Below are 15,954 nucleotides of genomic sequence, written 5' to 3' on the forward strand. Positions count from 1 at the left end.
CTCCTCTATAACATGCATATGTCCAAGCCTATGCCCATGCAATACATGCATATAAACATATCGTACACATGTTTATGTATATATACATAAACACAAGCACATGCACATGGGGATGCATGCATATATATTCTAACCAAATAGGTGTTTATCTATATCCTATTCTGTATTGTGAAGATAAGGAACCCTCTTAGCTGTCTAATGATGTCCATTTTGATGGGAGCATCCACAAAAACTATCAAATTTATTCAATTTAAAACATTGATTATTGTAGTTAGTGAATATTGTGATTTCATTTTAGTGTTGACATTGTGCCCCGTGCTGGTACCTTGCCTGTTGGTGCACCGCCAGAACGAAACATGGCATACTGTTGGAGCAGCACAACAGCTGTACGATGTGTCAGTATGGGGGCATAAGAACCCTTGTACTGTACCATTACCTAATTGGGACAGTATGATTCACCCTGTACTGCCTGGTATTGGTTGGTACTTGGTACTCAAAACCTTGACTTTGTTGTACTTGTATCCCTTCACCTTCTAAGGGTTGCAGAATCCCATATAAGATTCAATGTTGCTAATGTTTCTATCTCAGTTTATTCTAAAGATCTTTATTGAATGGTCAAGGTGGTGTGTTCTTTGAATGTTAAAATTCCTCATCTAATTAAGCGGAAAGGAACACTCACTTCAAATGTTTGAACTTTAAAGGCATTCACTTTCCTGAAGTCATATTGGTCATGTGTCTATACTTCATACTATGCCCATCACGATGGGGTGTTTTGTTTAACAGCTATTGTGGTTTCCTCATGTTTTAATCTGTGGTGATATTCAAATGCAGTACCTTCTCCTCCACTAATTCATGGGTTCTCATAAGCAGGAGCCCAAGATCAACACATATGTTAGCTTTAGGGATGATGTCCTGCCTCGAATCAAAAGGCTTGGATACAATGCTGTTCAGATAATGGCCATTCAGGAGCATTCATATTATGCGAGCTTTGGGTATACTCTTGATTCTTTTGGTTGTACTGTTTCGTGGATGAACCAAATATGCACAAATGATGGTGATGAAAATAGTAACAGGCATTTTCCTTTGTTTAAGACTTCACAGCCTTTTCAAACCAGCTGATCCTGTGACTTATTAATGAAATTTTCAAGAACATGCTTGCCTTTACCTTTTGGGATGCTAGCTTTACCTTTTGGGATGCTAGCTTTACCTTTTGGGACATTGTAAACTCGGGCTTTGAGGAGTGGCACTAATCAGCCATTTAGCTAGTGTTTGCACATATTGGCTGTCCTCACCTGTCTCCTGTTATGTGTGTGATTGAAGGGTATGCTGTTTCATTTTTTATGTCCATGTGCATCAAAGGAGAATCATATTTGAAGCATTTGATGTTTGACACAGCAGACTTTCTTTTTATCCAACTTGTTGAGCTAAGAGAATTATTCTGTTAATCTAATACTTTTGGATGCTCTTTTAGCTTATTATTATTTTTTTTACTGTACCATATGTAGATCAAGAATGTTTTATTAAGCTGAACCATAGTTACGTTGATGGTTGGTTAGATCTCTCATCTTTTACATCAAGGGGAAAAGCATAGTTATATTTAAAGATTGTAAGTTTATAGCCCCCCCAGAAAAACCAACTTGCCCATGCACGTACAGAAACAGACACATGCATGAAGGAAAAGGAAGAAACTAAAAAATCCCGATCACATTATTACTTTTCGTTCAAATCTTTGCTCCTCTGAAACTTCACTCTAGCCTTCATGTAAATCACACATACAGACATCTATAATACAGACATGCATACATTACATGCGCATGTGCAAACACACGTATATGTTTGTTCTTGTCACAAGGTTCAAATGCCTTCGATATTACATATAAATTCCAGGTGCTTATCAATGTTATCCATTTATCTGATACTAATTGTAGGGCTGTTGGCTTGTAGATTTGGTTTCTGCCATTTGAAGACTGTAACATCTTGATGTGGCAACGTGAAGCTTTTCTAGCAATTCTGTTTTTCTTCTCCTTTAGTACATTCAAACTTACATCTGTACTACATGCTGTAGGTATCATGTTACTAATTTTTTTGCACCTAGTAGCCGTTTTGGAACGCCAGACGAACTCAAGTCTTTGATTGATAGAGCTCATGAGCTTGGTCTGCTTGTTCTCATGGATATTGTTCACAGGTGACATTTGAAATTTCTTAGATGTGATATGTACTATATCTGTGTGGCAATTGAGATTGCTATCAACATTTTCTTGGTAAAAGATATTATGTGATCAATCTATGTCTTGGGTTATTTTATTAACGACTCGTGTTATCATTTCCGCTTATGCATTTGCCTCATTTTTTATATACACATGCATACATATTTTCTTTTATTTTTATTTCTTACCTCTCTTTAAGTTCTTGTGTTGGGATTTCTAGAAACCAGTGATACATTTTTTACCTTTTTTTTTAAATAATCATAGTAGATTGGTTATATCTCAAAATGATGGCATAGAGCCGAATACATGGGGCTTACAGGAGTATGACAACTATTTGCATGCTAAATTTCTTTTAGTAAAATTTTTACCATACCAAGATAAATCGAAGGAAGTGATAAACTTGGAGCAATATGAATTGGGGCTTGCCCTAGTGGTCACACTCCTCTACTTAGCAACAGGAGATTCTTGGTTTGTTTCTTGGATGGTGCATCCTCAAAAATTTGGATCTTGGTAATTATAGTATGGGTGGGTCTCCATCCCTCTCTCTCTTTCAAAAAACGATAAACTTCAGAAAGTAGTGGCATGGTTAGGCAACAAAGAGGTACTAATGTTAAAAGACATAATGAAATAACTGGTGGTTGCACAAAAAAACTTCAAGTGCTACCAATTTAAAGGATTGAAGATATGCATAGTAAAGCATATATAAATGCCATAGAGGTGAGAAAATACTTGATTTATTTGATGCTACTGCAGTGCATGTCTATTCAAATGGATTATTTTAAAATCGTTTAAAGTTTCTTTTTTTCTTGAAGAGCCATAATATTTGTATGCAGTTGCATTTTTACATCAAGTGCTTGGGCCAGTTCCTTAGTACTTTAGGAATGTGCATAAATATGAAAAGGATCTTGTAGCGCAAAGGTTTGATGACAAACTCATTAGGTAGAAGATGAACTCTATTTATGGATGTGTTGAAAGGTATATAGCACGAATCAAGGTTCGCAATCTCGGTATCGGACCCTATACCGATACCATCTTAGTACATTGATAGTACACTCGGTATAGGGGTCGTTTCGGTTTACCAATACTTGGTACGTACCTAGTATATGTTTTACCAATTCGATACCGGTATGGTACGGTCAGCCTGGTATACACCAGTACAAACCGATATGGCGTATAGTGTTTGTCTTTGTTGATATCTTCCTGCTTCATTTATTTTGTACATCACCTTTTTTTCTCAAAGAACCCACTCTTTTGTTTGTATATATATGTCTTATTTGATTTTGTAACTTGTCATGTGTGATATCCAGCCATGCATCAAATAACGTCCTGGATGGGTTAAATCAGTTTGATGGAACTGACACGCATTACTTCCATTTTGGTTCACGGGGATATCATTGGATGTGGGATTCCCGCCTTTTCAACTATGGAAGTTGGGAAGTAAGGAGTGAACTTAACATTTCTAGTCATATATCATATCTGGTTATATTTTTTGTTTTGGTGTTTCAATCATAGATAATTATCAATTTCTTTTGCCCCATTAGGTGTTAAGGTTTCTACTTTCAAATGCAAGATGGTGGCTAGAGGAGTACAAGTTTGATGGGTTCAGATTTGATGGTGTAACATCAATGATGTATACTCACAATGGTTTACAAGTAAGCAAATCTCAGTTGCATTATTGACTAAAATTCTTCTCTATCCTCTCTCTCTACACACACACACACACACACACGAGAATGTGGCATTTGCAATGCATGTGTTATTTTATTTTGATTAAAAATAAAATTTATATAAATAAATAATAAATAAATACTAAAAAAAGACTCAAAGTTTTTCCATTTTATTTTTTTATTTAAAATATGTAAATAAATAATAAATAAATGTTAGAAGGACTTGGATCTTTGCTCTTGTGGTTAAAACGTGAAAATAGGGGAGGGTGAAGTAACGGGTCAGATGAGAAAAAGCTTGATGGAAAAACATAGATGGTACATATATATATATATATAGTGTGTGTGTGTGTGTGTTTTTTCCACACTTGTATTTTTAACGTAAAATAGTTCTTTTATTTAATCTCTTAGGCTAAAAGCATGTTCTCCATAATGAATTAAAACTAAAGTGATGCTGATTTGGTTATTCTCACTGTCTGAATGAGCATTAGTGATAGATGTCAGTATTGCTTATTTTTCCCCATTTTATTTATTTATCTTCTTCTAGGTAGCATTTACTGGGAATTACAATGAGTATTTTGGATATGCTACTGATGTGGATGCGATGATCTATCTGATGCTGGTAAATGATATGATTCATGGGCTTTATCCTGAGGCTGTTACCATTGGTGAAGATGTAAGTGGAGATTTTTTTTTTTTTAATTTTTGAATCAATACCCTTCTTGTGCATTACATATTTCATTGGCTTTAATATGATTTCTGTCCTTGAGCTAGTCTCTTGAGTCTTGAATTTTGTGTTATTGCAATCAATGTCGTAGTGTATAATTATGCTAATATAATAAGCACATTAACTTTAATATTTCTAGAGGGATAAGGTATCATATGCATAAGTTTTGTAACCCATCCATGGTAATATTGTTAGTATGTTCCTTCTTGTATACTCAGTGGTGGTACAAGTGTTACTCTTATTTATTTAAACTGGGGCTGGTGTGGGAACACTTTTATAAAAAGGTATTACATTGAGTTAAACTCAAGGTACATTGTCTCAATATCGGGCCCCATACCGGTGCTACTCTATTACTGTGCGGGTACACCCGGTATGGTGGCTGGTTCGGCATACCGAGTGTCAGTACACGCCTTGTACCACGTATTGGTATGGTATGGTACACCTCGCACCATCCGGTTCGGGATTATATGGCGTGCTTTGGTTAAACTCATAGGAATCCACTTGCTTATTGCATTTTTTTTTACTTAGTTGCAAGTTAATTTTGTATTTAAGGATGAAAGGAAAGATCCATTTTAGGTTGTTTTTGATAAAAATGATAGTTATAGGCTTGTAGCAGTAAAAGATACTTGAATTATACATGGTGGAAGTTTAGAAAGTGGCAGGTAGAAGATTAGAGCTTGAGTGGCATCCTAGGTAGCAATTTCTAGGTAACCATTGGTTTTACATAGGCTACTTTGGTTTTAGATGTTTTACCCTTGATAGCATCTTGTCCTTTCAATATACTCAGAGGGTCAGAGATGTGCTTGACCTGAGCAAAGTATTCGTGGCTAAAGGATGGGGCTATGCTGAATGACATAGCCCTTGCATTTTCTAGCTATTATATACTCTTGGATCTCAAGTGTACAATGCCAGTCGGGCGGCAACTCTAAATGCTACTAAGAATTGGAATGGATTTTTGTTCATGTACAGAAGTACAATTAACTAATGTTCGTTAATAGATTGGATGTTTTTGTTTTAATGACCAAATATCTAAATCTTATTTCTTGAAGGAATTACTCACAAAACTTAAAAGGTGCTAAGTAAAACTTGTAGGAATATTGCTTATTCTATTTATAGGTGGATTATGCCTTTTGTTACATGTGCCTACAATAAAGGAAAGGTGGGGTGCAGTAGTTTTTAAAAGTTTTTCTTTGTTTATTCTGGACACTCAAGGGGAAAGACAGCCTTGAATCAATTTTAGTTTGAAAATAATAGTCATTTTAGGATGTGATATGTCATATTTTAACAATAATATTAACTCCATAGGATGGTGATAGAAATGGTGCACAGGAAAAAAATTAATGACTGGTCTTTTTGGCTTCTCTGTGCACTTTGTTCTGAAAAATCATAGGTAAGCTTGGATTTAGGCTGGGAACTGAGATGATGTTATTATACATTATTTTTATGGTTTCAGGCTTCAGGGCGGGCTTGGTTTGGGCCAAGACCATCTCATTCGCAGCCCAAGGCATAACATATTCAGGCAGCAAGTGAAGTATAAAACCAAAGGGCTCATACCTGATCCGATTTTATAATGGCCCATGCTCATTGTCAGTGCTTATCAAATGATGCTACACATTAGCAAAACTAAACCATGCATCTTAGAATAATGAGTCACAGGACCATGTATAATATAATCTATAACTCTTGTTAAAAAAAAAGAAAAATGTGTGCTTATTTTTGCATATACACTGTTGTTGTTCATTTTCACATAGAGTTAATATTGAGGATATTATTACTTTTGAGTTATTTGAAATTTTCCTACAATGCTTCGAGACAAGGCAAAATATCATCATGCTATGAATCATATATCCAGTGCAAGCTAGCTAGTTGCTTTAAGTTGCTACCCAATTTTATACATTTTATAAAGACAAGTCTTTGTAGTTGGTATGCACGGTCTAAGTGCTAAAGTGGATTACATAAGCTGTATAAAGGCAATTATTTCACACTAATCAACGTGTAATATAATATCCATGTAACTCGTTAAGTGTGCTGTTCGTATAATGTATTTCCGAAAGGTGATCTTAGTGATTCAAGTATTGTTGATCATAGTTTAATTTTTAATGGTCCATACTTAATCCTTCCAACTATTTTAACGTTTTCTTCAAGTATTGCATAAATTTATATGATCATTTCATATCTTGTTATTTATACAGGTCAGTGGAATGCCAACATTCTGCATCCCTGTTCAAGATGGTGGTGTAGGATTTGATTACCGCCTTCATATGGCTATTGCTGATAAATGGATTGAACTACTCAAGTAAGTTCTATCTGGAATTTTTATTGGTTTTCAGATGATTGAAGCGATTTTCTTTTTTAACAAGATGACTGGCAGTCCACACAACTGAAGCCATTTATTACATGCACTTGATAACAGAAAATTCCATGGGTGTACGCATGTTAGCCACTGAGAAAATGCGAAGAGTATAACAAGTTGTGGAAGCGTCATTTTGGAATTGCCTGCTCCTTACTTGTGTGACATTTGTTGTGATTTATGATATAGATGATTTGATAGTGGCTATTATCTTGTACAGTTGTAGATTTTTGCGTCAATGATACATATTGACTCACCTGTCCCTCTTTGCTCTACATTGATGACTGATGAGAAGGTTGGCCCATAATTAAGAAAAGAATAATGACAAAATATCATTTAGAATGCAACCTACTGGAAAGAAGGTATAAGGGATGTTGTATTACCCAATTAGTGTTTGATGTTTTACTTATTAATTATTATTGTAAAAGTTTCTTAAGCCTTGAGTTGCCATTCAATTTGCTGTGATTTGTCTGAAACTGTTTCTTCATTTGCATCCATATTTTTGCATATCACAATTTTGTATTATTTTATGTTTACAGATCTTCATGCATACTAAAAGATGTAACAGAAATGGCTAACAAAAAATAAAATTTAGCCACCAATGATGTATCATCTGCATGCATTTAGTATTTTTGGTTACTTCTTTTTCTATCTTTGTTAGAAAGCACTACCTTCTCTTGTACAGATTTTTGTTTTATTTCCATAAGCCTTCATGATTAGTGGTTTTCTATTATTGTTCAAAGTACCTTACCATGTGTGAGCAATATTCAAACAACTTCCATTATGTGAGAATTAACTCATAATGAGTTTACCATATATAAGGTGGCTAGCTATGCACAAAATAAACTTGTAAGGCTAAGAGTACCATGAGTTATACTGTCATATTGATGGCTAAAAAAACTACATTTCCTTTTCCTTGATGTTTGACACAGGTTAAAGGATGAGCATTGGAAAATGGGAGACATTGTTCACACTCTGACAAATAGGAGATGGTTAGAGAAATGTGTTGCTTATGCTGAAAGCCACGATCAAGCTCTTGTTGGTGACAAGACTATTGCATTCTGGCTAATGGACAAGGTTTTTATAATATAAACTTTAGCAGTATCTTGGCATCAGTCAAATTGTGGAACTTATCAACCCTTAAGAATGACATTCATTTTGCTCTTTGATTTCTTGCTTCTATATATGATATTTGCTAAGGATGCTATGCAACTGGAGTTGCTTGCAGCTTCTGGGAATAAGCGACTCCAGTTAGATTTGAGAGCACTCTTCTGAACGCCCTGTCCCAGTTACTACAAGTTGATCTTTGATCTTCTTGTCTGTAGGTTGAGTTCAAGTGTTTAGGATGTTTCTTGAATTTTTAGTTACACAGGAATCTGCTCTTTCAACATAACAAACACCAAAAACAGTGCAGTTGCAATAGCTGGACATTAGAAGCAATACAGTTGCATGCAACCAACAAGAACCTGTCCAAATTGCTGCTCTATTGCATCTTGATTAAAAAGAGTGTTGGTGACAAATGGCATGCTTGTTTGCTGGACTGAATTACTACAGCTTAACCAAAAGATGACTAGTTAAAGATTGACATTTGCAAATTGTCAATAGCCCAGGAGTTGCAACCTTCCTCCAGATTGAGATTCTGTGTTTAAATCTTAGGAGGTGATTCCCCAAGCATTTGATGCAGGTAATTCTCTGGATGGGTCTTCCTTGATTTAGAGAGAGAGTGAATCAGAGAGGATGCACATTTGCCCTTTTTATTTTAGTCTCATCAATTACTAAGCATCCGAGAGTGTGTCCAACTGAATAGTCTTAAGTTGTTATGGCAAAAGGTAAGTTTTTAGTATGTTGCTTGGATCACCATTGGTTGTTTGTGTCAGATGCTTGTGCATGGTCTCTTAATTTTTAAACTCCAAATGGTAGGATTGTGACTAGAACAACATGCATATTTTTCCTTTTCTGATCATCTGAAAATTAATCCAACTAAATGAAGGGTTGGCTGCTTTTGAATTAATAATAATTGTGACATAACATATGATCAATGGGAAACATCTATAATGAATTAAGCCAAAATGTCATAGCTAACCCATGGAAGCATGATTCATACTTCATAGAGTTAATTGATTCACTAAACTTACAATAAAAGGGGGTCCCAACTTTGTCTATCAGTCAACTTATTACTAGTGTTATTTAATTAAAATAATCTGGTATATGTTTTTAAATTAAATAATGCTGGAGGTTGAAATAGAATAGAAAAAATATTGAATTCTTGATATATGCTTTTGGAGATTCTTGGATATACTCTTGTGAAATCAAAACTCATTGAAGAATTTCTGAAGTGTTCCTGATACCTCAACCAAGCAGAAGAAACCAAATAACATGAAAATATGGATTACCATCTATGTTACTTCATTCCCTGATGTGGCACTGAGGCACTTATTGATTACTGTCAAATTAGAAATTTATCCTGGAGAATTTTAATATGGAATGTACAGTATTTAAGTAATGTTTAAGGGAAAATGGTGCATCGGTTCTTTTCATATTGTGTTAATGGATACGTGTTGGATGTTATCTTTTTTGATTGATGCAGGAGGTATGTTTCATATACTGATTGTCCAGCTCTTATTTGTGCAGGATATGTATGATTTTATGGCTCTGGATAGACCATCAACGCCCCGGATAGATCGTGGAATAGCTCTACACAAGATGATTAGACTGATCACAATGGGATTAGGTGGAGAAGGATATCTTAATTTTATGGGGAATGAATTTGGGCATCCAGGTAAGGATATGTCACTTTATTTACATTATTAGAATTCTATATTTGAAGGCTTCTCAAGTGTTTTTCTCTTCATTCTTTCCCATGTTACAGAATGGATAGATTTTCCTAGAGGTGACCAACGTCTTCCTGATGGAAGGGTGATATCAGGGAATAATAATAGTTTTGATAAATGCCGCCGTATGTTTGATCTAGTAAGTTTAAAGGGTGATCTTGTTTATTATTGTATCATTTGGTTTTTGGTAGATTATTTAGTTGCAAACTATCAGATAATAGTGGAGGGCGCATCAAGAGCAGGGAAGTGATAAAGCATTATGATTTATGAGAAAGTGAAAGTCTTTATTTCTCTTGGTGAAATCATTTAGAAGCATTTTATTGACAAAACAATAGGTATAAATGCCACTCTTTGAAAGGAAATGGGCTGAAAAAAATTGATACATGTGTAAGCAAGTTTAACTATGATTCACATTGTATTTTGAAACTATCCGCAAAAAAATATTTTATTACATTAAGGTATCGCAGATAGGACTGACGAGCTCCATTTAATGTATATACCACATTCCCTTTGATGTAAATTTCACACCTTTTATATGCACGCACGTCATGAACCCATGGACCAGTCCAAAGATGTCCTTTAAAGGTTGTCACTTTTTGATACGTTCATATGTTATAAGCAGGTTTGTATATACATCTGTGCATTTTAATTTCTTTGCTTAGTTTCTGAAGTGTAAATTGTGAGGAACCAATTATAACATCAGAACATGATAACAAACAGATAAAAAGTTAATAGGCTTAATGTTTGTCTGGACTCTCTAAGTTGAATAAAGATGTTTATTCGGAATCATTTGATTTGCATTAAGGATCATTGTGCCGGTACCGAGGCCCGTATCGGTTGCCCGATGGCATGGTTCGGTATGGTACCATGCTAGGCCCATAGCAATACAGTAGGGCTGGGGGAGGGCAGGGGAGTAGGAGAATGGGAGAGAGAAAAAGAAAGAGAGGAGAGCGGGAGAGGGAGGATGAGAGGGAGAAGGCCGGCGGAGGTCTGTGGAGGGCCGCGGAAGGCCGGGGAGGGGTACAGAGGGGCGGAGGAAGGGTTTCGCCCTCCGGTTCTCCTATGTCATTTGAAATAGGGGTCTTAGAGGGGCCTCTTTTTTATTTTGAAAAAAATTAAGTGATGTTGGCAACCTTCTTGTGGACTTCATTTAATTTTTTTTCAAAATAAAAAAAGGCTGAAAATTATTGCCGACTTCATTTAATTTTTTTCAAATAAAAAAAGGACCGAAAATTAAGTGAAGTCGGCAATCCCCATGTTGACTTCACTTAATGTTTTCAAAATAAAAAAGAGGGCCTTCTCCGAGACCTCTGATTCGAATAAAATGAGGGAACCGGAGGGCAGAGCCCTTCCTCCGCCCCTCGATGCCCCTCCACTGGCCTTCTCCTTCTCTCTCCCTTTTCCTCCCTCCCCCTCTCGCTCTCTGTTCTTCTCTTTCCTTCTTCCTCCTCTCCCTTGTCGATTTCTTGTTGTGAAGGCCGGAACCATCTTGGTACAGCTCGGTATGCCTTGAACTGCGCAATTCGGGACAATACACCACTGACCTTGATTTGCATTATGTTATGAATCAGGTTCGAACAAATTTAGTGTCCATCTCTTTATAATATTCATTGCAAACATTGTTAATGAATTGGCTTTGAAGCCCTCATTCTAGTTATTCATGAGAATTTATGTATGCATTTTCTTGTAACTGGCTGATTATGTTCACCTATCTTCAGTGAGATATGTACCAATAATATAAATCCAGAGCAATATTACGATATCTATGTAATGTAGTTCTTAACCATTGCTTTTTAATGTTAGGGGGATGCAGGTTATCTCAGATATCGTGGAATGCAAGAATTTGATCAAGCAATGCAGCATCTTGAAGAGAAATATGGCGTGAGTATTGCTTAGCAATCATTGCCTAACACCTTTAGATTTGGGATAATTTAACTAAAATATTAGATCTAAAAGATTAATTTTTTTCTAATAGATTGTGTCTCACTTTCATCTCCTAGTTTATAAGTATTCTTCTTCCTCCTTCGAGCCAGGATATATTAAAATATCTTATTTAGTAGTTTTTGATCTTTGTTTCCTACCAAATCAGATTTTCTCTCAAAGTCCATCAATGTTATTGTCATCTCTTCTATAAAAGTCCAGCATATTTTAAACCTTTTTCAGAGAGGATTAAATTAAAGTTAATATGGAAATATTTTGGAAAAACTAAGCTGCTTTTATGTAGTCTGAGGGAAAGAACTATTCAGTGATTCTTTGTGATCGTTGACTTACTGTTAAATATTACAAAATGGGTTTCTGTTTTCTCATTTTCCCTTAGGTAATGTTGGTTTTGATCAGATTTGTGGTTTGAAGTTTTTCTTTGGACTCTGAAACCAAATATGGAACACTTCCCCTCGACAAAAATCCCATTCCAAACAAGAATTGACTTAGGAGTTTTCTTTGGTGTGGCTTTATTCAATATTATTTTTAAGTAGTTCTTATTGTTTCATTGCAAAACGAAATTAAATCAAGGATAATATTGGAAATATTTGACATGTTTAATAGAATAATCTAAGTAGGGTTATGAAGTTAAAAAATTGGAAAACTAAGATGCTGTTATGTAGTTTAAGGAAAAGAACTATTCGATGATTCTTTGTGATTGTTGAGTTACTGTTAAATATTGCAAAATGGGTTTCTGTTTTCTCATTTTCCATTAGGTAATGTTGGTTTTGATCAGATTTATGGTTTGAAGTTTTGCTTCGTACTCTGAAATCAAATCTGGAACATTTCCATTTGACAAAAATCGCATTCAAAACTAGAATTGACTTTGGAGTTTCATTTACTATGACTTTATTCAATATTATTTTTTTAAAAAAGTAATTTCTTATTGTTTAATTGCAAAACCAGCAAATATCAAAATGTCTAAAACAATATATTATACTTTATAATAATTTCTAATGTACTTTGCTGTCTTAGTTCTTCTTTCTTTCTGATTTTCAGATTGTAGGTGCTTTTTAATTTTTATGATTTTCTACGGAAACTGCTGAAATTGGACTTGGATCCACTAGAATTGCCAAATAGCTGAAACCAAAATTGAGTTTTTGATCTTTGACCATATGCTGGTTGATTTCACTGGATGCCTTTTAAAACTAGTTAGGGGCAGCATTGAATGTTCTTATACCAAATTAGTGAATTTTGAAGATAACAGAGTTGTGATCATAAAGGTACAATAATTTGAGGAGACTTCGAAAACAAGGATGATGAGTATTTTAAATTGGACAACCAAAGTTTAGTTACCAGCCCCTAATAACGACTTCATGGTTCTAAATGCAAGCTGCACTTTCAGTGAAGTAAAATTTCTTGGATGTGCATTTTGTTTCAGAGAAAAATTTAAGCATGACTGATCAATGGACGTGCAGAGCAACTGAACTTCCATTTTTGTAGACATCTCCTTGGAAAAACAAAGACGCTTCATGTTTAACGAAAACAGATGTGCAAATCACCCTTTGATTACGATCTATTTATTAGAAAGCAATGTTGTGCCCTATGTTTCATCAATTAAATATTCAAACTATGCTGCCTTTCATCTTTCTCATTTCTAGGATTATATTTCTCCAGTGCAATTCCTTTGACATTTTGTGGTTGATGGTCATCATCAAAAAATTTGTGCTCAACCATTTATATTGCAGAAATATAGAATTCATCTTCATTCACTACCTAGCTCTGTTATGGTAATAGATGCAAGAAAATTTTGTTGACATAATGCTTTTGGTAAATATGGGTGTTAACCATTGGCTATTGTTCTTTCAGTTCATGACATCGGAGCATCAATATATATCACGACAAGATGAAGGGGATAGGGTGATTGTCTTTGAGAGAGGAGATTTGGTATTTGTTTTCAATTTTCATTGGACTAATAGCTACTTTGACTACCGAGTTGGATGCCTAAAGCCTGGAAAATACAAGGTCTGTGCCTCTTCCCCACGAGGTGGCTATATTTGATCTGAAATATTATCGTCCTCTGCACTACCCCGTTTCTGATGGCTATACACCTTCAACTCTGAAATCAGCCCATTCACTTCAAATTCACTTTGCATATAGAGCAAGCTTTTTTCCAGCTATTCTTGGTTGGCTTCATGAATTCTTCGCCAATCATTCAATTTAAAGCTACACTGGTTTATAGGTGGCGCTAAATGAAAATGCTAATAATGGTAATATGGTCATGATGAATTTCATATGATATATGGAGAGTGACCTTAGTAAATATTAGTTAACTTTTATTAACTAGTCACAGTCTCTGTCTTCAAGAAACCTCAGCACTGTCATTAAGCAGCACATGACAAAGTGAAGTAAATATTGAGAGTATAAAGAATATTTGTTAATTTGTCCTTGAAGCTTCTGTCCTTGGTCAAACCTGGGGATGGTGTTGGAGTTGAATACACTGTTCTCATCAGGGAGTAATGCTAAATATATTCATGTAACAAGGACCACTTAGCAAGCTCCACCACCAACACCACCCAACAGAATATGTGTGTCTATATATATATATATATATATATATATATATATATATATATATATATATATATATATATATATCTGTATTTGTGTATGCATGTATATATAATATTGCTAGAGAGAAAAAGAGAATGCAGCAAGATATAATGTTAAATTCTCCTGTTGGTTTCAGGTGGTTTTAGATTCTGATGATAAACTTTTTGGTGGATTCAATCGAATTGATCGCACTGCAGAATACTTCAGCAATGTAAGAATTTGCTATAGGTTTTAAAAATTAGCAGTTGTACTTGAGATTATGATTGACCATTTTCTATGGTGCTCTTGCAGGAAGGTTTTTATGATAAAAGGGCCCGTTCATTCTTGGTGTATGCCCCAAGTAGAACAGCTGTCGTGTATGCTCTTTCTGAAGACTGATTTCAGATTGCAGTCACCGAGTGGTGTAAGAAAAGCTGCATGAGAATCATATGGTTTATGCCATCTCAAAGCATCATGAATGCGGTAGAGTGTGCATTGCAGCTGATGCTGCTCATCTATTTCTTCGTCCATTATAGAGCTTCATGGAGTAAAAATATTAGTGGCCAAGATTCCACGAGCAAGTATGCTTTTTATTCTCCTCTGAAAGTAGTTTCATCAGCAACCTTCAGCTCATTCAAGAGATGGCTTCTAGCAACTTCGGATCCCTACTGCAAATGCCTTGGCATTGTGTACATTGTGTCGTATGGAAATTTTTTATATAACTCCAACTTTTTTTATATTATTTATGAATAAACTAGATCCATTCAAACCAGGAGAGTCAGAAAATCATGATGGTCAACAGGTGATTAAATTATGCCTATTTTTTTATACTGCGATTAAGCTGGAAGGTTCGACAAAACCAAACTTAGAAATCAATCGAAATCACGGGAGAGGGGCAATACAGCGTTTCTCTGCCATGATGGTAAGTAGGTGTCCATGAGCTGGGTCGGCCCAAGCCAGGGTATCGAGGTCAGGCTCGCTTTCGGCTGCCTGGCCCAAGGTGGCCATAGGCTTTTTCTTGCCTGTGCCGCATGAGTTCAGGACCAATCAATTGTTTATCCGGTCCAGCTTCCCCAACTGTTTTAATGATACGCTGTGTCAATGGTTCAGGTCTGCGGGCTTTCAGCGAACGCCCGGCCAATGTCCAACTGAAAAGCCTTTTCTAGTACGGCACGAGCTGCTGCTGCCGCCCCTGCTAGTTCGCATGTGGCAAGTGTTGCCCAACGAAGGACACGTGTACCATACTTAAAAACCCTCAAGTTCAGGACTTTGTTTGAACTCAAAGTACAACCACAGGTGATTTGGGCCCGAGACATTACACTTAAGCTTAGGCTATGAAAATTAATAGATATCAACGACCCTCTTCAGATAACAAGATTGAAACCGGAGGTCTTAGCAGCCATGTACCTTGAAACATACACGAAGAGGGCTACGCTTATTCCGATCACCTGTTCCCTCAGTCTACACTGTCCACTCCAAAATCCAGCTGTCAGCTCCTAAGGGTGATAATAAATGCTGAAGCTGAACACTGAACTATTTGGATTTCATCACCGAGAAGCTCTTCCTCAAAGAACTCGGACGCGACTGCTATTTATTTTTCATCAGAGTGGAACCCAACAAAGAACTCATATATCACCAGAGCCAACAGCATAATAAAAAGACA

At 35.8% G+C, this 15,954-nt stretch overlaps 1 protein-coding gene across 2 annotated transcripts in view; it reads left to right on the plus strand.

Annotated features, from left to right (window-relative positions):
- Positions 1-15,063, plus strand: part of LOC103707995 (1,4-alpha-glucan-branching enzyme 1, chloroplastic/amyloplastic) — a 32,130-nt gene extending 17,067 nt beyond the window's left edge. For both annotated transcript variants that reach the window (XM_039133335.3, XM_088720713.2), the window contains 13 exons: positions 871-992; positions 2,066-2,185; positions 3,515-3,644; positions 3,749-3,859; positions 4,419-4,547; positions 6,791-6,894; positions 7,881-8,025; positions 9,580-9,727; positions 9,818-9,918; positions 11,583-11,660; positions 13,569-13,724; positions 14,449-14,523; positions 14,604-15,063. In XM_039133335.3, the coding sequence (XP_038989263.2) occupies positions 871-992; positions 2,066-2,185; positions 3,515-3,644; positions 3,749-3,859; positions 4,419-4,547; positions 6,791-6,894; positions 7,881-8,025; positions 9,580-9,727; positions 9,818-9,918; positions 11,583-11,660; positions 13,569-13,724; positions 14,449-14,523; positions 14,604-14,690 (1,506 nt within the window). In that variant the 3' untranslated portion in view covers positions 14,691-15,063. The remainder of the gene's footprint in view (positions 1-870; positions 993-2,065; positions 2,186-3,514; positions 3,645-3,748; positions 3,860-4,418; positions 4,548-6,790; positions 6,895-7,880; positions 8,026-9,579; positions 9,728-9,817; positions 9,919-11,582; positions 11,661-13,568; positions 13,725-14,448; positions 14,524-14,603) is intronic.
- Positions 15,064-15,954: the final 891 nt, after the last annotated feature.

This window comes from Phoenix dactylifera, chromosome 4 (genome assembly GCF_051530095.1).
Source record: "Phoenix dactylifera cultivar Ajwa chromosome 4, Ajwa_hap1_PhDact_Kaust_v1.1, whole genome shotgun sequence".
Taxonomy (NCBI): domain Eukaryota; kingdom Viridiplantae; phylum Streptophyta; class Magnoliopsida; order Arecales; family Arecaceae; genus Phoenix; species Phoenix dactylifera.